This window comes from Cervus canadensis, chromosome 32 (assembly GCF_019320065.1).
Source record: "Cervus canadensis isolate Bull #8, Minnesota chromosome 32, ASM1932006v1, whole genome shotgun sequence".
NCBI classification, from domain to species: Eukaryota; Metazoa; Chordata; class Mammalia; order Artiodactyla; family Cervidae; genus Cervus; species Cervus canadensis.
The window spans coordinates 30,081,336-30,097,723 of NC_057417.1; the positions used below are offsets into that span (position 1 = coordinate 30,081,336).

Below are 16,388 nucleotides of genomic sequence, written 5' to 3' on the forward strand. Positions count from 1 at the left end.
GGTTTTGATCACTGCCTCCTGTACAATGTTACAAACCTTGGTCCATAGTTATTCAGGCACTCTATCAGATCTAATCCCTTGAATCTACTTGTCACTTCCATTGTATAATCAAAAAGGATTTGATTTAGGTCATACCTGAATGGCCTAGTGGTTTCCCTACATTCTTCAATTTAAGTCTGAATTTGGCAATAAGGAGTTCACGATCTGAGCCACAATCAGCTTCTAGTCTTGTTTTTGCTGACTGTATAGAGCTTCTCCATCTTTGGCTGCAAAGAATACAGTCAATCTGATTTCAATATTGACCATCTGGTGATGTCCATGTGTAGAGTCAGCTCTCGTGTTGTCGGAAGAGGGTGTTTGCTATGACCAGCGGGTTCTTTTGGTAAAACTTTGCTAAACTTTGTCCTGCTTCATTTTGTACTCCAAGGCCAAACTTGCCTGTTACTCCAGGTATCTCCTGACCTTCTAATTTTGCATTCCAGTCACCTATGATGAAACTGGTGTTTTGGAGTTAGTTCTAGAAGGTCTTCTGGGTCTTCATAGAAATCTTCAACTTCAGATTCTTTGGCATTAGTGGTTGGGTCAGAGACTTGGATTACTGTGATACTGAATGGTTTGCCTTGGAAATGAACTGAAATCATTCCACCATTTTTGAGATTTTACCAAAGTACTGCATTTCAGACTCTTCTGTTGACTATGGGGGCTATTCTGTTTCTTCTAAGGGCTTCTTGCCCACAGTAGTAGATACAATGGTCATCTGAATTAAATTTACCCATTCCTGTCCATTTTAGTTCACTGACTCCTAAAATGTTGATGTTCACTCTTGCCATCTCCTGTTTGACCACTTTCAATTTACCTTGATTCATGGATCTAACATTCCAAGTTCCTATGCAATATTGTTCTTTACAGCATTGGACTTTACTTCCACCACCAAACAGATACCCAACTGGGTGTTATTTCTGCTTTGGCTCAGCCTCTTCATTCCTTCTGGAGCTATTTCTCTGCTCTTCTACAGTAGCATTATCCATAATATATTTATTTACTTGATCAATCCCCCTTTATGTAGCTATTGCCACTCAAACCCCTTTCTACTCATGGTGCCCTCCTCATCCTCCTCAGACCTCCACACCCTATTTAGGCTCTGGCTGCCCTGGCCAGACCACTCTTCAGGGTGGACACTCCTTTCTCCTAGCCTATGTTCCCACACTCATGCCAGGCTGCTGTTTCTGTGGATACTTTCCCCTCTCTATGCAGTCTACAACTTGGAGCCACTAAGCCCCCCTTCTCTGCCCACACCCTGAATGTAAGGCTGCCCATCGTCTGTGCTCCCTCAATGACTTTAGGACTGGACTATTGAGGAAAACACTAGCAATGAATGGGTTGTGGATGGGAGGGGCAGAAATGGGAAAGGAAGGACTGTGTGCAGCTTCTGGTATCAACTGAAAGTGACCAGTGCTTGTAGCCTTTTTCCCCAATCAACTGACCAACCAACCATCTTTTATTCCATGTTCATTGTGTTAAGACAGTTGGGAGTTGAGGGTGGAATACAAAGATGCTTCAAGAAAACCTGTTTCCTGCCTTCTAGAAATATCAGGGGAGATGGGATGAAATTTTTTAATCAAAGCTAATAGTATATGTGTGTCTGTTGTTATATAAAATATGTGCTCAAAAAACATAGATTTAAACTGTGAATATACTCTCTAAGAAATGGGCAAAATCACTGTGGATTAATTCTTACCCATGTAACATAAGAAACAGCAGTTTTGAAAAAGTCCCAATTCAACCACGGATTGTGACTCTCCCTGACTCAGTTGTACACATTCCCCCTAAAGTGCAGGATGTATTAAAAGTATCATATAACACTTTTGTAAAGAGTTGTTATAGAGCTGCTCAATAGAATATTTGATTTGGGATATATAAAATAAAACCTGTGATATATAAATAAATGTCAGAACTTCAGCCACCACAATAATTCTTGTTTTCATTAATTTGCTGATAAAACTGTTGAGACATTTTCTTTCTTGATCAGTGCTCTGGAGTAGATGTTACTAACTGCAGGTGGGTGGAGATGGTCCTTTGAGAGTCAGATAAGCTGAGTGTACGTATCCAGCCCTCATTAGTCACCTCTTTCATGTTGCACAATATATAAAAACACAGACACTGAGAAAGCTAAACAAATGTGCAGATACCCTAGTCATCCAGCAGGTACAACAGATGAAGCCCATCTTTATTTCTGAGTTTTACTACAAAGTAAATCAAACCCCCTGAAATTCTGGGACACAGCTCCTTGAAGAATAAAGCCCAGGTCTTTAGGGAAAGTCAAGCTCCACTTATGGTTCCATCTCTGGACACAACCTTCAGAACAACAGGTTTTTCTGGTCTTAAAAGTCCTTGACTGGTTATTTTCAAGGGGATCTGCAAAGTTAAGCAAGCATAAGAGAACCAATGAATGAAGCACCGCCAACAAGAGAAGCAAAGTAGACAAGATACATTTCAGACAACAATGCTTTACAACAATATACCAGCTACTTTTAGCATTGTGTATTTTTGATTTTTTTTTAACCTACCAATTCAATGTGTTCAATAGCTATAGGGAGGGGCAGGCTGCCAATATTTCCTTGATTCAATTTTAATAGATTATGACTTTCAGAAAATTGGTCTGTTTAACATGTTATAAAATATATGGGTACAAAGTCACTTCTAGTACTCCCTTATTATTCACTTAATGTTTTTTTAATTCCAACTTATTGAGATATAAATGATTTATGGTATAAATATTTGACTTACATATATCATGAAATTACAGCCACAATAAGTTTAGTTAACATCCATGAACTCATAGAGATAGAAAAATAAAAAATACTGTTTCCCTCTCATGAGCACTTTTAGGATCTGTTCTCTTCTACTACATAAAAATGTCTATAATTTTATGTTAAAATTTAGGTCTAAAATTTTATAATTTTATTTTAATTATATTAAAAGTGTCTAAAATCTATAACCATCACATTTTATGTGATATCCTTGTACTTATTTATCATAACCAGAAGTTTGTACCTTTTGATCACATGCATCCAGATTCCCCTCTTTATCTCTGATTCTCTGTACTTACTCTGTAAGTTATGTCAAGACTGGATAGGGAAAGCAAGCATTCATCCATCATTCATTCTGCACAAAAATATTGACTGAGCACTATGCCTATGAAGCATTATACCTGTTTTTTTTTTAAAGGTCCCTTGGTTCCCAAGCGTAGTACAAATGGTGAACTTCTGATGATCTACAGTGTTTTGTCTGAGATTTTTAGCCCCTTTCTCATCCAGTCACTCCCTCTGTGTTGGGGGAACCAACAGAGTGGGGAGTTGGGGGAACCTAACCTCAGTTGACTGAAGGACAAGTAAGTATCTGTGGAGGGAGAAGCTCCAGTCTGTGGGGGACTGGGTGGAGCTTACAGGGGGCATCTGCCTTTCCCAGGTGTGCCCGAGGCCCCCTTTCTCTCAGAGCTGAGTCCCCTGTGTGCTTGCCCTTACAGGATGACCACACAGATGCCTGAAAGTAAGATGGAAACATCTCTGTCCTCCTCTTCCCCCAAGAAAGCTACTCAAGGGGAGCTGCTGCTTATTAAATGTGTGGCTCCTAGAAATAAGACTTATTAAAGGGCCGAGCTTGACAAGAATCAATGGCAGCTGTTCTGTGTGCTCCTCAGTGGAGAGATTTCAGGTCTTTCTATAACTGCAACAAATTGTTATTTTAAACTTTCAAATGGTATGCATTTTTCCTACAGATAGACACACACAGAGACACATAAAACAAGCAAGTACACAAATGATATTTGTTAAATTTTTAAAGTTGAAACTGTTCCAAATTTGTGTCCAAGAGCTCTAAACAACTGCAAGTCACTCCTTAAACATTTGCCTGATGATGTCAAGGCACCATTGGGCGTTTATGGAATAAAATGAGGGGACAGAGTAAAAGACCTTGTTAGGTACAAAGGAAACAAAAGAACCAAACTGGCTGGTTCAGGGACAAAGTATTGTTAGGTGGTAGGCCCCATGAGGCCAGCCTGTGGTGCTTGTAAACACAGCAGAGGGGAGAGTGGGCGCTGGCCTGGACGGGCAGGCTGCATGGAGGGGCTCGGGACTGAACTGGAACTCGAAGGGGGAGAACGGACTGGAGGGTGGACAGGAAAGACACACAGTCATTGTTAGAATGTAAAGGGGGCCCAGCTGGATGGCAGCAGGATCCCTGGCAGGTGAGGGGCTGTGGGAAGCCTTCCCATCTGGCAGAAATGCTTTCACTCAGGGACCACTGTGGCTGCACAGAGGATCAGTGGGGGTGCTCTCAACGCCACACTCTGGGGGAATTATTTTAGAGAAGCTGAGATGACCTCGGCATCGGGATATTGCTCCCCAGTAATTTCTTTGTACAAATAGTGGCTGAGAATCACTGTCAGGAGAGCTTCTGTAAGTTCCCATGGAGAAGGGCATCACTGAAAAGCCATGACAAGGTCATCACTGCTCTCAAGACTTTGTACAACATTTTCCTTCCTTCCAGTGGATATGAAACCAAATTTTAAAAGTTGCTCAAGTTCACTGACTTTGTACAGTCATGTCATGCTAATTGCACTGACTCTAGATGACCTTTACAGTTGGGTCTTTATGAAGCCACAGACTTATCCCTCCAGGGATGGTTGACAATTAAAGGTCACAGATGGCTTCAAACAGATTCTCTGTCTAGTAAACTAAATTGTTATCTGAAAAGATCACAATCTTATAGACACAGAGAGATACATCTCACTCAAAAAAATTCTCAGTAAAACACTATGCAGAACGAACTGCTGACCTGTGTTTCTTTACAAGGTTTGAAGGAGAAGTTCTGCAGGACTCTGACGACAGCAAGTTTCATGTTCATGATGGCAAACCTCATGCCAATGCAATTCCGGGGTCCAGCTCCAAAAGGCAGGTAGATGTAAGGATTTATGCTGTCCTTGTTCTTCTTACTGAACCTGGATCCACAACAGTAGATGAAAAAGTGAATGAAACAGAAAAGTCACAGGAATTCCAGGTCTGAGGTTTCAACTTAAACCCTCAACCAGTAGCATAAGGGAGACTCCTGTGGGCAGATGACTGAATCCTGCTGTGGTGATTTTGCTGTCAGAAAGGTAAGCCCCAGGGCCTTCCTATTCCCCAGACCCCACAGGAGCTTTCAGTCCTGGTGAGCAGATGAGATGAAGGATGATTAAAGAAAATGCATCTTTAAATATGAAATTTACATTCAAGTTGGTGACATGCTCAGGCTCTGAAAGACAGGAAATGAGACTGACTGAAGAGTGGGTTCTTGCCTCTGTAAACACTGACATTGGTCATGTGTTCAGAGACGAAGGAAGCAGGAGAAATGTCTCTGAATATTTTAATTGCTAGTTTTCAATTGTTTTCCCTTCCCCTTCTCTTGTGTATGTGTGTCTCTTCCTCCCACATACGGAGGATGTTGAAGTCAATAGATTTATGTGGGCTTATGACTCAATTCTACTCTGGTTCAATCACTGATTTCTATGTCTATCATTTCCACAAATCTATAAAGTCCTTGATGGTTAGACCTCTGCTCAATTCAAATTTGACTCCTCAATACTTGAATATATTAAGAAAATATGTGGATTTGGGGTAAGTAATAATGGCATTGTGGTTCTGTGTATTTTAGAGTCCCATTTTGGAGACTATTCTGGAATATTTACAGACAATGTGATTTCAGATGCATGGAGAATTAGTCGAAGGGCATCATGTGAGTGGTGCAGACCTGGTTGATGGCTGTTGATCAGGGAATGGGCACAAACAGATACATTAAACATGATTCATAGACATGTGCCTATAGAATATACAGTGTATATGTCCAAAACTCTTAATAATGGGCTTTAACATTTGGATTTCTCATTCCCTGGCCCAGTCCCTGCCACCCACAGGTGAGCACTACATCTCTGCTTGACGGCTGAATGAATCAAAGGGAAGTACAGTGCGTGGTCTCTGGTTTCAGGTTCCCGAGGTTGCAGGAGGGGGAGCTGCTGAGCTTGAGAGAGACACTGAGGTTCGCTGGTCCAGGACGGAGGACTTGGTGGACTCTGACTCTTCTTTCAACAATGTTACATGTACAGGTTATGCTAGGGCTAGGGACACCAGGGTGAACAAGACACAGTCCCTGCTGTCAGGGAGCTTATAGTCAGGGGCTCATAAAGGGCTAGATCCAGCTAGTGCACTAAAATGTTCAATCCAAATCTTGCTCATCGTAAAATAAATGGGAGAGCATCAACTCTCTCCAGAGTCCAATCTGTGCCCAAACCAGACCCTGACTCTGAATTCCCAGAAGACAATATTAACCCCTCCAAGGAGGAAGTCTAGACATCTAGAGACCAGAGAACTTCTCTCTGAAAGGTCACCAAACACTGAGGCAGAAGGGAGCTGACTCAGGTCTGCAGCCACAGGCTGAACGAGGGCACCTGTGTCTCCATCCTCACTGAGGCTGCTGGAACCATCAGGTATGAGACCTCTAGGTCCTCAGCCTACAGTCCCACAATAATAATAGAGGAAACAGCAGCCAATGTTTAAAACAATGGAAATATGGGAATGTTAGTGATGAATTCAAAGAACTAAGGAGAACAGACCAACAGACTTTAAGGAATAAAAACCAACACACCTAAAATAATATAGCTGTTAAGTGAATTATAGCAGATGCAAGACATATAAATATATTTAAAAAACACAGAATGTTGTTTATAGTTTACTGTTAAATAAAGTAAGCAATTGAAAATTAGACTATATATAATGCCATTCTGACAATGGGTATATGCATAGAAAAATGTCCACAGGATTTACATTCCACTATTAATGAGGCCCATCTTAAGTTACTGGGCTTCCATGATGGCTCAGAGGTAAAAAAAATCCATTTGCCAATGCACAAGATATGGGTTCAATCCCTGGGTCAGGAATATCTCCTAGAGAAGGAAATGGTAACCCACTCCAGTATTCTTGCCTGGAAAATCCCACAGACAGAGGAGACTGGTGGGACACAGTCCATGAGGTTGCAAAGAGTCGGACACAACTTAGTGTTTAAACAACAGCAAAGCTTAAGGTATTGAGAATGTACAGAGCTAAAATTTTTTTTTCTATTTCACAGTTGGTAAAATTTTAAATTTTAATTATTATTAATTTTAATTTTAATTATTACTTAATCAAAAAATATTCTTGGAATAAGAAAAGACATTTAACAATAAAAAGGTGTAAAATAAAGTGATTATATAGTCACACATTTGTTACCCATAATGAGAGTCGCCAGAATACGCTCTGAGCAACTGGATCAGAGGGGGTCCCCTTCCCTGGAGTCTTGTACCTTTCAGGATGGAACTCCTCAGGCTCTGGCCAGAGCTGTGGGTCTCTGTGAAGCACAGAGATTGGCACTGCCACTGTTGTCCCTTTGGGAATGGACACCCCATGGATTTCCACATCCTTCTTACAGAACCTATCAATCCTAACAGCAATTGGGAACATTCTGAGAATCTCATTCACCACCATGTCAAGATACTCCATCTGTGCCAGGACATCGTAGGTTGGAGGTGCCTGGGAAGAAAGAGAAAGACTTTGATAAATTAAGATATCAGGTTAACCTTCATCTCCATCTATGTAGGCCTAGTGAAATGTTAGGAACTCCAGGGAATAATTTAAATTGGTAAAGAACATTAGCATTTATAGACATTTTACATGTCATTTGACCTCTCAACACCCATTGAGATGGGCAGTAGTCATGACAATGGAAGAACATTGGAACAATTCTCTAGTTTGTGAAACACCACAGGTTATCATGGAGTGTATCTTCTCTCTCATGAGAACAAACATGACCAAGACTAGGACCCTTGCTCTTAAGTGAAATAGGCCACAGTCACTGTTTCTTTTTGAAAGTGAGGCCACACATCTGTACCAAGGAAAGAATGTATAAAAGAGCAAATCCCCTGTTCAACATGAAGGTTCTTAGTTGAAGACTCCTGATTGCTCATTCTCTTCATTATACACATACAGTCTGGAAACAATATATGAAAACTCTATAAATAATTGGGGAGAAACGAGTTCCTTTCTGAACCAAATCCGCAAATGAAGAGTATGAATGAGAACACAATTTCAGACACAAGGAAGTTACAAAAGGATCAGAACCCCACCATCTGCTGCTAGAAGGGCCTCTTATTATTCCTACAGGTGTGACCCTAAGGTCTGAAGGTCTAAACAAGCCATTGCAGCCCCAGGGGCCAGGTCTCCGCACACCACAAAGAACTCCAGTTTTGGCTGAGATCTGAGACCACTGGGGGGTGATACATGGCTGTCACGTGGGGTTGTAGTCAAGGAGCAACATTGTGGAGGGTAAGAGTGGCTCAGGAGCCAACACCGTGGATCACAGCTTGACTTGATCACCACCACGTACACAACTAGTGTCTGGAAGTATTTCGTCTCCCTGTCGCTCAGGTTTCTCACGTGTCACATGGAGACAGAGGGAGCTGACCCTCCAGAGGGTTGTGTGGCAGAGACACTCACTGCTCACCCAGCATCCATGTAGGCCCCATGTTTCCCAGCCCACTTGAGGTTATGGCCAAATCACCCTTGCCAACAGGCTGTGAACTTAGGCGATTATGTCAGTTCAGAGACAAATCAGTTGAAAACCCAGTAAGCAGCTCTTGAGTTCCTTATTCACAGATGACAAGAAGGCCTCATGTTTCAGATAAGGCAATTATAAGATGGTGAAGGCTCTGAGTCAGTTTTCCTGGGTGACTCTATGAAGCAGAGCTGTCCACTCCATCCTCCACTAACAATCCATGTTCAGCATGTCCACGTGGGTGATGGAAAACTTTGCTATGAAAGCCCCTGAGATCCCAGGGCTTGTCTGTTACTGAGGTATAAGCTAGCCTCTCCTGACTAATAAAGAATTTCTTGAAAATTAAACATATTTATAAATAGAAAGTATTTACAACAGACATATAAAGTAAGAAGCACATATCAGCCAATAGTACTAGTATTATTAGTATTCTTATAAAAAGGAGAGAATGCAATGCCTTAGCTAGCCTTGGTCTGTTAGTGGCCTTTTGATCTTCTTGTAATCAAAAGAATCCCAATATGGGGTTTACCAGAGAAGAAACATCATCTCTAATTTATGCAGGCCCTACAAAGTATTCGAAGGAGCTAGGATTCTGAAAGGTCGTAAGACTGGTCCAAAACCAGTCAGGTCTCATGCTCGTGTCCTGTTTACTACCGTATATCCTTTCTTGTACACCAGGCTCCACCTAGTCTAAAGTTTACACAGGGCAGTAGATTGAATTAATGGTCCCAATTCTCCACCATTTCCTCTGTTCTTTCCCTTTGCCATTAACTCTGCGATGCCCTCCCATTCTGACTCAGGTTGGTCAGGTGGCTCACGTTGAGCCAGTGGAATATTGGCTATGCGTGATGCTAGCAGAGTTTTGAAGGTTGAAGGGATTAGGGATTAGGCCTCTTGCTCATGACATCTACTGCTGCCCTGAGAAGCAAACATGTAGAGATTGAGACATGTGAGGAGCATGTGTGGAGCTGAGTCAGTCCAACTGTTAGGGGAAGCACAATGACTGAAACCACACACCCTGGCCAGGTGCCATAGTAACCATTTGCATGAGTTGTTTTACAACAGAAGGTCCTGGTAAGGAACACGGAACTAATCAGCCACCACCAACCGGAAGAGTTCAGGAAAGGTCAAAAGGAGACACCACATGTCCAACCACCTCCCAGAATCCTTCTCTCTAGCATCCATCTTGGCTGAATAAGGAATGTACCACCAGGAAGGACTCTGAGTCAGAAGATTGGCTAATGACAACCTGGGAACTAATCCCATCACCATAAAACCCGAGACTGCAAGCCATGAGACAGAGCAGTTCTCCTGGGTTACCTTACCCTCCTGCTCTCCACCCAGGTGCCCTTTCCCAACAAAATCTCTTGCTTTGTTAGCACATGTGTCTCCTCGGGCGATTCATTTCTGAGTGTTCGACAAGAGCCCAGTTTCAGGCCCTTGAAGGGGTCCCCCTTCCTGCAACACAACCACTTAGTGAAAGCCAGCCTAGATCCACCACAGACCACAGCCCAGACCACAGCAAGTCCAGCCAATATCAACAGATAACTATGCAGACACCATGAACTTGGGCAAACTCCGGGAGATAGTGAGGGACAGGGAAGCCTGGCGTGCTGCTTCCCATGGGGTCGCAAAGAGTCCAACAAAATGTAGTGCCTGAACAACAAATGCAGACACCAGAGAAATAAATTGTTACTGCTAGATGCTACTGAAGTTCTGTGAATTTTACTTGGCATTATTCTGATAACTGACATCACAGGACCAGCACTTTTTTCAAAGTACTTATATTGCTGTGAGTAGCATGAACTACTTATGTTTTCTCCCTTTGCTTTGTATCCTTTAGATCCTTCCTAAATGTGCTGTGCTCAATAACTTAGTCTTCTCTGACTCTTTACAATCCCATGAACTGTAGCCCACCAGGCTCCTCTGTCCATGGGATTTCCAAGGCAAGAATACTGGAGTGGGTTGCCATTTCTGACTCCAGGGTATCTTCTCAACCCAGGTATCGAACCTGCATCTCCTGCATTGGAAGAAGGATTGGATTTTTTCCCACTGCACCACCTGGGAAAGGAGGCAAATGATTTAATGCTTATGCTTTTGGCAGAAATCTCCTAAGAAGTGATGAGAAGACCATCATGCTAATGCTTCACCTTCCCCCTCTCCCTCTGGGTATCATCACTCACCTTATTGGGGAAAGTTGCATCAATTTCCTCCTGCAGCTTCTGCTGGACATCAGGGTGAGTGGCCAAAATATATAGAAGGAAGGAAAGAGTACTGCTAGTGGTCTCATAGCCAGCAAAAATAAAGATAATACTTTGGGCCAAGAGTTCTTGGTCAGAGAGAGCTAAAAAAAAAAAAAAAAGTAAAGACATTTTAGGTAAAGCATGGCATTGTAAAAACCATAGTTTAAATGATGAGATATTTCAGTGAAACTCTCAAACCCCTAGGGGAAATCATGTAAAAGTAATTCAGAATCAAATTGAGAGTGATTTCCACCCTGTGTCTTCCTCAGAGAGCCAAGAAAAAGCCAAGAACTGTCTTGATCCAGTTTTTTCCAAGTCTATACTATTCTTGGCCTTCTGTTCCTGACAATGCCACCCCCCACCAACAAAGCTGGGTAATTTCAAGAGACAGCTCTTCTGTCTAACATCTACAGTGTTATCATTGTGTCCTTTAGAGAACTGTAAAAGAACTTTAGCTCCAAGTAAAATGGAGTAGCTTTTCCTCCTAGAATATTTTAAATTATTTTAGTTAAGGCACAGCTTGATTTTTTTTTAAGGATACAATAATAAAGCTACATGGTCAGTTGAGTTCAATCGCTCAATCATGTCCGACTCTTTGCAATCCCATGGACTGCAGCATGCCAGGCCTCCCTGTCCATCACTGACTCCAGGAGCTTGCTCAAACTCATGTCCATCGAGTCAGTGATCCATCCAACCACTCATCCTCTGTCATCCCCTTCTCCTCCTGCCTTCATCAGGGTCTTTTCTAAAGAGTTAGTTCTTTGCATCAGGTGGTAAACGTATTGGAACTTCAGCTTCAGCATCAGTCCTTCCAATGAATATTCAGGACTGATTCCCTTTAGGATGGACTGGTTTGATCTCACTGCAGTCTAAGGGTCTCTCAAGAGTCTTCTCCAACACCACAGTTCAAAAGCATCAATTCTTTGGTGCTCAGATTTCTTTATAGTCCAACTCTCACATCCATACATGACTACTGGAAAAACCATAGCTTTGACTAGATGGACCTTTGTTGGCTAAGTAATGTCTCTGCTTTTTAATATGCTGTCTAGGTTGGTCATAGCTTTTCTTCCAAGGTGCAAGCGTCTTTTAATTTCATGGCTGCAGTCACCATCTGCAGTAATTCTGGAGCCAAAGAAAATAGTCTCTCACTGTTTCCATTGTTTCACCATCTATTTGTCATGAAGTGATGGGACCAAATGCCATGATCTTCATTTTTTGAATGCTGAGTTTTAAGCCAGCTTTTTCACTCTCCTCTTTCACTTTTTTCAAGAAGTTCTTTAGTTCCTCTTCACTTTCTGCCATAAGGGTAGTGTCATCTGCATATCTGAGGTTACTGAGATTCCTCCCAGCAATCCTGATTTCAGCTTATGCTTCATCCAGCCTAGCACTTCACATGATGTACTCTGCATAAAAGTTAAATAAGTAGGGTGACAAAATACAGCCGTGACATGTTCCTTTCCCAATTTGGAACCAGTCCGTTGTTCCATGTCCAGTTCTAACTGTTGCTTCTTGACCTGCAGACAGATTTCTCAGGAGACAGGTCAGGTGGTCTGGTATTCCCATCTCTTTAAGAATTTTCCACAGTTTGTTGTGATCCACACAGTCAAAGGCTTTGGTGTAGTCAATAAAGCAGAAGTAGATGTTTTTCTAGAACTCTCTAGCTTTTCCTATGATCCAATGGATGATAGCTATTTGATCTGGTTCCTCTGCCTTTTCTAAATCCAGCTTGAACATCTGGAAGTTCATGGTTCATGCACGGTTGAAGCCTCACTTGGAGAATTTTGAGCATTACTTTGCTAGCATATGAGATGGGTGCAATTGTGCAGTAGTTTGAGCAGTCTTTGGCATTGCCTTTCTTTGGGATTGGAGTGAAAACTGACTTTTTCCAGTCCTGTGCCACTGCTGAGTTTTCCAAATTTGCTGGCACATTGAGTGCAACACTTTAATAGCATAATCTTTGAGGATTTGAAATAGCTCAACTGGAATTCCATCAGTTCTAATAGCTTTGTTCATAGTGATGCTTCCTAAGGCCCACGTGACATCACACACCAGGATGTCTGGTTCTAGGTGAGTGATCTCACCATCATGGTTATCTGGGTCTAGAAAATATTTTTTTGTATAGTTCTGTGTATTCTTGCCACATCTTCTTATTATCTTCTTTTTTGCTCTTAGGCCCATGCCACTTCTGCTCTTTTTTGTGCCCATCTTTGCATGAAATATTCCCTGGTATCCCTAATTTTCTTGAAGAGAATCTAGCCTTTCCCATTCTATTGTTTTCCTCTATTTTAGTGTCATATCTTTTTGCTCTTTCATACTGTTCATGGAGTTCTCAAGGCAAGAATACTGAAGTGGTTTGCCATTCCCTTTTCCAGTCAGACCATATGGTAGGGGAAATTAAATTATATTTTATCAAAACTTGTTTACAGGAACATAAGAGTACAATATGTACTACAGATAAACTCTTGCAACTCAAAGTGTAGTCCATGGACCAGCAGCATAAGCAGGATCTGGAAGCCTAATACAAATTCAGATTCTCAAATCCCATTCTAGAACTGGAATACATCCTAGAATGGATACAACATCTGAACTTTCATGAGATGTGGAGATGTATGTGCACAATGTAGCCTGAGAATCATAGATTATGCCCTTGAGAGGCATCAGGTAATACAAGACCTGTGGCACATGTCTTCAAGGGGATGTTTGAGATATGTATAGAAGCTACAGAAATCAACAAAAAACTTGAAGAGTTGTGATGATCCTAGTCTAATTATTTGCATTAAAATAGCAAAAGTAAGAATGCATCCATGGAAGGATAGAGCCCAATGTGAAAATTAGAAAAATAAGATCCAGAGAGTAGAATTAGCAATGCTGATTCATCCTAGTCTGACGGTCATCCTCTAAGTATACAACCCCCTCTCTGCTCTTCTTTATGCTTACCAAACAGCCCTGTGATTATGCACTGGTCTCCAATTTCATTTTCTCTGAAGAGACCAAGTATGCTCAGGCTCTCAGCTATTTGATGGGTGTAGTAGGACATTTGTTACTTAGAGCACTCAACTCTATGTGGTACCTGCTCCAACCAAGAAATTAATAATAAAAGTAATATAAAATGAATGTAATAAAGGTCTACAAGGTTGTAATTCTCCAATGATGATATCTGTGATGATACTGTGGATAAATTCAGCCATCAAATTCTTTCCCCAGTTAAGATAAACCCCATAATACTCAAAGTCTAGAGCTGTGCTGTCTGATATGTGACTATTCAAATTTTAGTTGATTAAAATTAAATGTTCTAGGGGCACTGGCCACATGTCATGTCCTCAGTAGACACTTACTTCTAGTGATCACTATATTGAACTGAACAGATACAGATTACTTCCTTCATCACAGACAGTTGTATTGAATCATGTACTTAAAAAATGATAGATGATAATAGATAGATAGAATGATAGAAGTAGGTGTCCACACAGTTATAGATATACTTAGAGTGTGCTGAAGTAGGTTTATACCTGCTTTCAAGAACCAATTTTATAAAATTCCAGACTTTTGTGAGATGGTTATCAATCCCTTGATGGGTTCAAATTAACCATTTAGGAGTATGCATGTAATGGAATTAAAACACCAGGGTCTTTTTGTGTGTGAGAGAGAGCTGGTTTGCATCAGTGTTTTGGAGTAGATACAGAAATCTTTTTTTTTTTTTTAATTTTTACATCACTGTGTAAAAATAGTTGGTGTTCTGAAAGTTGTCGACTGAGAGGATCTGGAAGCATAAAAACAAAAAACAAAACAAAAAAACCCTGGTAGCAATGAGCATTCCTAGAACCCAGAGTTTGGATTCTAAATACCATTTCTCACTAAATAGAACCTGAACTTCTTAGAGAAATGGCTTATTCCAGGGAAAATAGAAGAGAAAGCTGAAATGTCCTGCATTAGGAAGTGAGGAAGTTCTTGGACAATGATAAAAGGATACAGGATACTCTGTATATGACAGTGGTGGACACACACCATTAAACATTGATCAAAAGCCATAGAATGTACAATGCCAAGATTGGGCCCAGGTGTGAGCTATTGTCTTTGGGTGATAATAATATATCAGTTTAGGCTCATTGATTATAACAAGTGTATCACTCCAGTATGGGCTTCTGATATTGAGGAAGGCTATATGTAGGTGGGGGGCAGAATGTATATTGGGAAACTCTTTATTATCCATTCAATTTTGCTTTTTAATTTCTGCTAAAAATAGCCTATTGAAAAAATGTTTCAGGAGAAAAAAGTAATACATATATTTGAAAGGGTTCCAGTGGACAAACCTGAGAGAATTTGAAAATTAAATTGAAGAGTGATGTGAGAGAGTAAGTTAGTTATACATGAGATATACTGATATAAATAAATAAATGACTGGGGGAGAATGGAGAGCTCTCCCTATGAAAGAACATCAGCTCATAAATACAGAAGAATGAAGGGTTTAGAAAGACATCATGTTGTAACCATCATAGTAACAATGGTTTCAGTCAAAAACCATCCATGAATGATAAAACCATTGGGTGACAATTTGAAGAGGAACAGAATATTTACAGTCTCAAAGGCTTCTCCCAGAAGTTATGTGTTAATAACAGAGGGGGAAAATTACACTTCACAGTAGAATAAGCTGGTAAACACAAGTTTAAAAGTGTTCCAAGTTAAGGTCACCAACACTGGGGCAATGTGCCCCCTGATGAATGCAGGGATGAAGCCTTGATGCAAATATTCAGACAGAGGTTCTGACTTGGTGGGTCTGGAGGAGCCTGAGAATTGATATTGGAACCAAGCTCCCCAGAAGTTCAGCTGTTGTGATCCATTTCATAACTGACTTCTGGGCATGACATCCTGTTACACTTGCCCTTCAAGCTCTGAACAAAGTTGTGCCTGCAAACTTCTAGGAAGTACCACAGCTACTCTTTCTTTCTGCACGAGTGTCTTTCTTCAATTTGGCAGAAATTCCCATCTGCCTAGAAAACTTCCTGCACATTTTCAGAACTGCCCCCTACCTCTGTGTCTCCCCACTGTGGCCCCTCTGAAGCTCTCCTTGGTTACCTTTATGATTGTCTGTTTCTTTGGAATTTTGGGAATTAATCATCAGCTGAAGAAAGTCCACACGTGGCTGTAAGCAGAAAGAAATTTCTATGTTAGAAAGTTACTTGTAAGTCATAGACAAATCAAGAGTGTGGTATTTAACCTCTTTCCTGAGAATATGGCCCCTTAAAAATTAGAATTCTGGCTAGTATTACCTGAGATAATGAACTAACATTCACCTACAGACCTTGGAGAGTGTGATATTTCCCAGAGAGAAACCCAGCCATCAATCCAACTGCTTTCTAGTCCTCACTCCCCCTGGTCTTTGGTTTCTCTGGCTTTTGAAATAGCATTTTTGCCAAAGAGTTGCCTCTGGTCTCTCCTGTCACACCTGTTTTCTCAGGAAAAGCCCATGATTTTGATCCTTTTTTTCCTTCCAATTTTAATTCTTAATGAATGATCACACAAATTAAT

General features: G+C 41.1%; 1 protein-coding gene across 1 annotated transcript in view; it reads right to left on the reverse strand.

Moving 5' to 3' along the window:
• Nucleotides 1–2,201: 2,201 nt before the first annotated feature.
• LOC122432889 (cytochrome P450 3A24-like) overlaps nt 2,202–16,388 on the reverse strand; it is a 15,636-nt gene continuing 1,449 nt past the window's right edge. The window contains exons 3-7 of the mRNA XM_043455190.1: nt 15,936–16,002; nt 10,803–10,963; nt 7,372–7,598; nt 4,837–4,999; nt 2,202–2,415 (exon numbers count right to left, since the gene is read on the reverse strand). Of these exons, the coding sequence (XP_043311125.1) occupies nt 2,320–2,415; nt 4,837–4,999; nt 7,372–7,598; nt 10,803–10,963; nt 15,936–16,002 (714 nt within the window). The 3' untranslated portion in view covers nt 2,202–2,319. The remainder of the gene's footprint in view (nt 2,416–4,836; nt 5,000–7,371; nt 7,599–10,802; nt 10,964–15,935; nt 16,003–16,388) is intronic.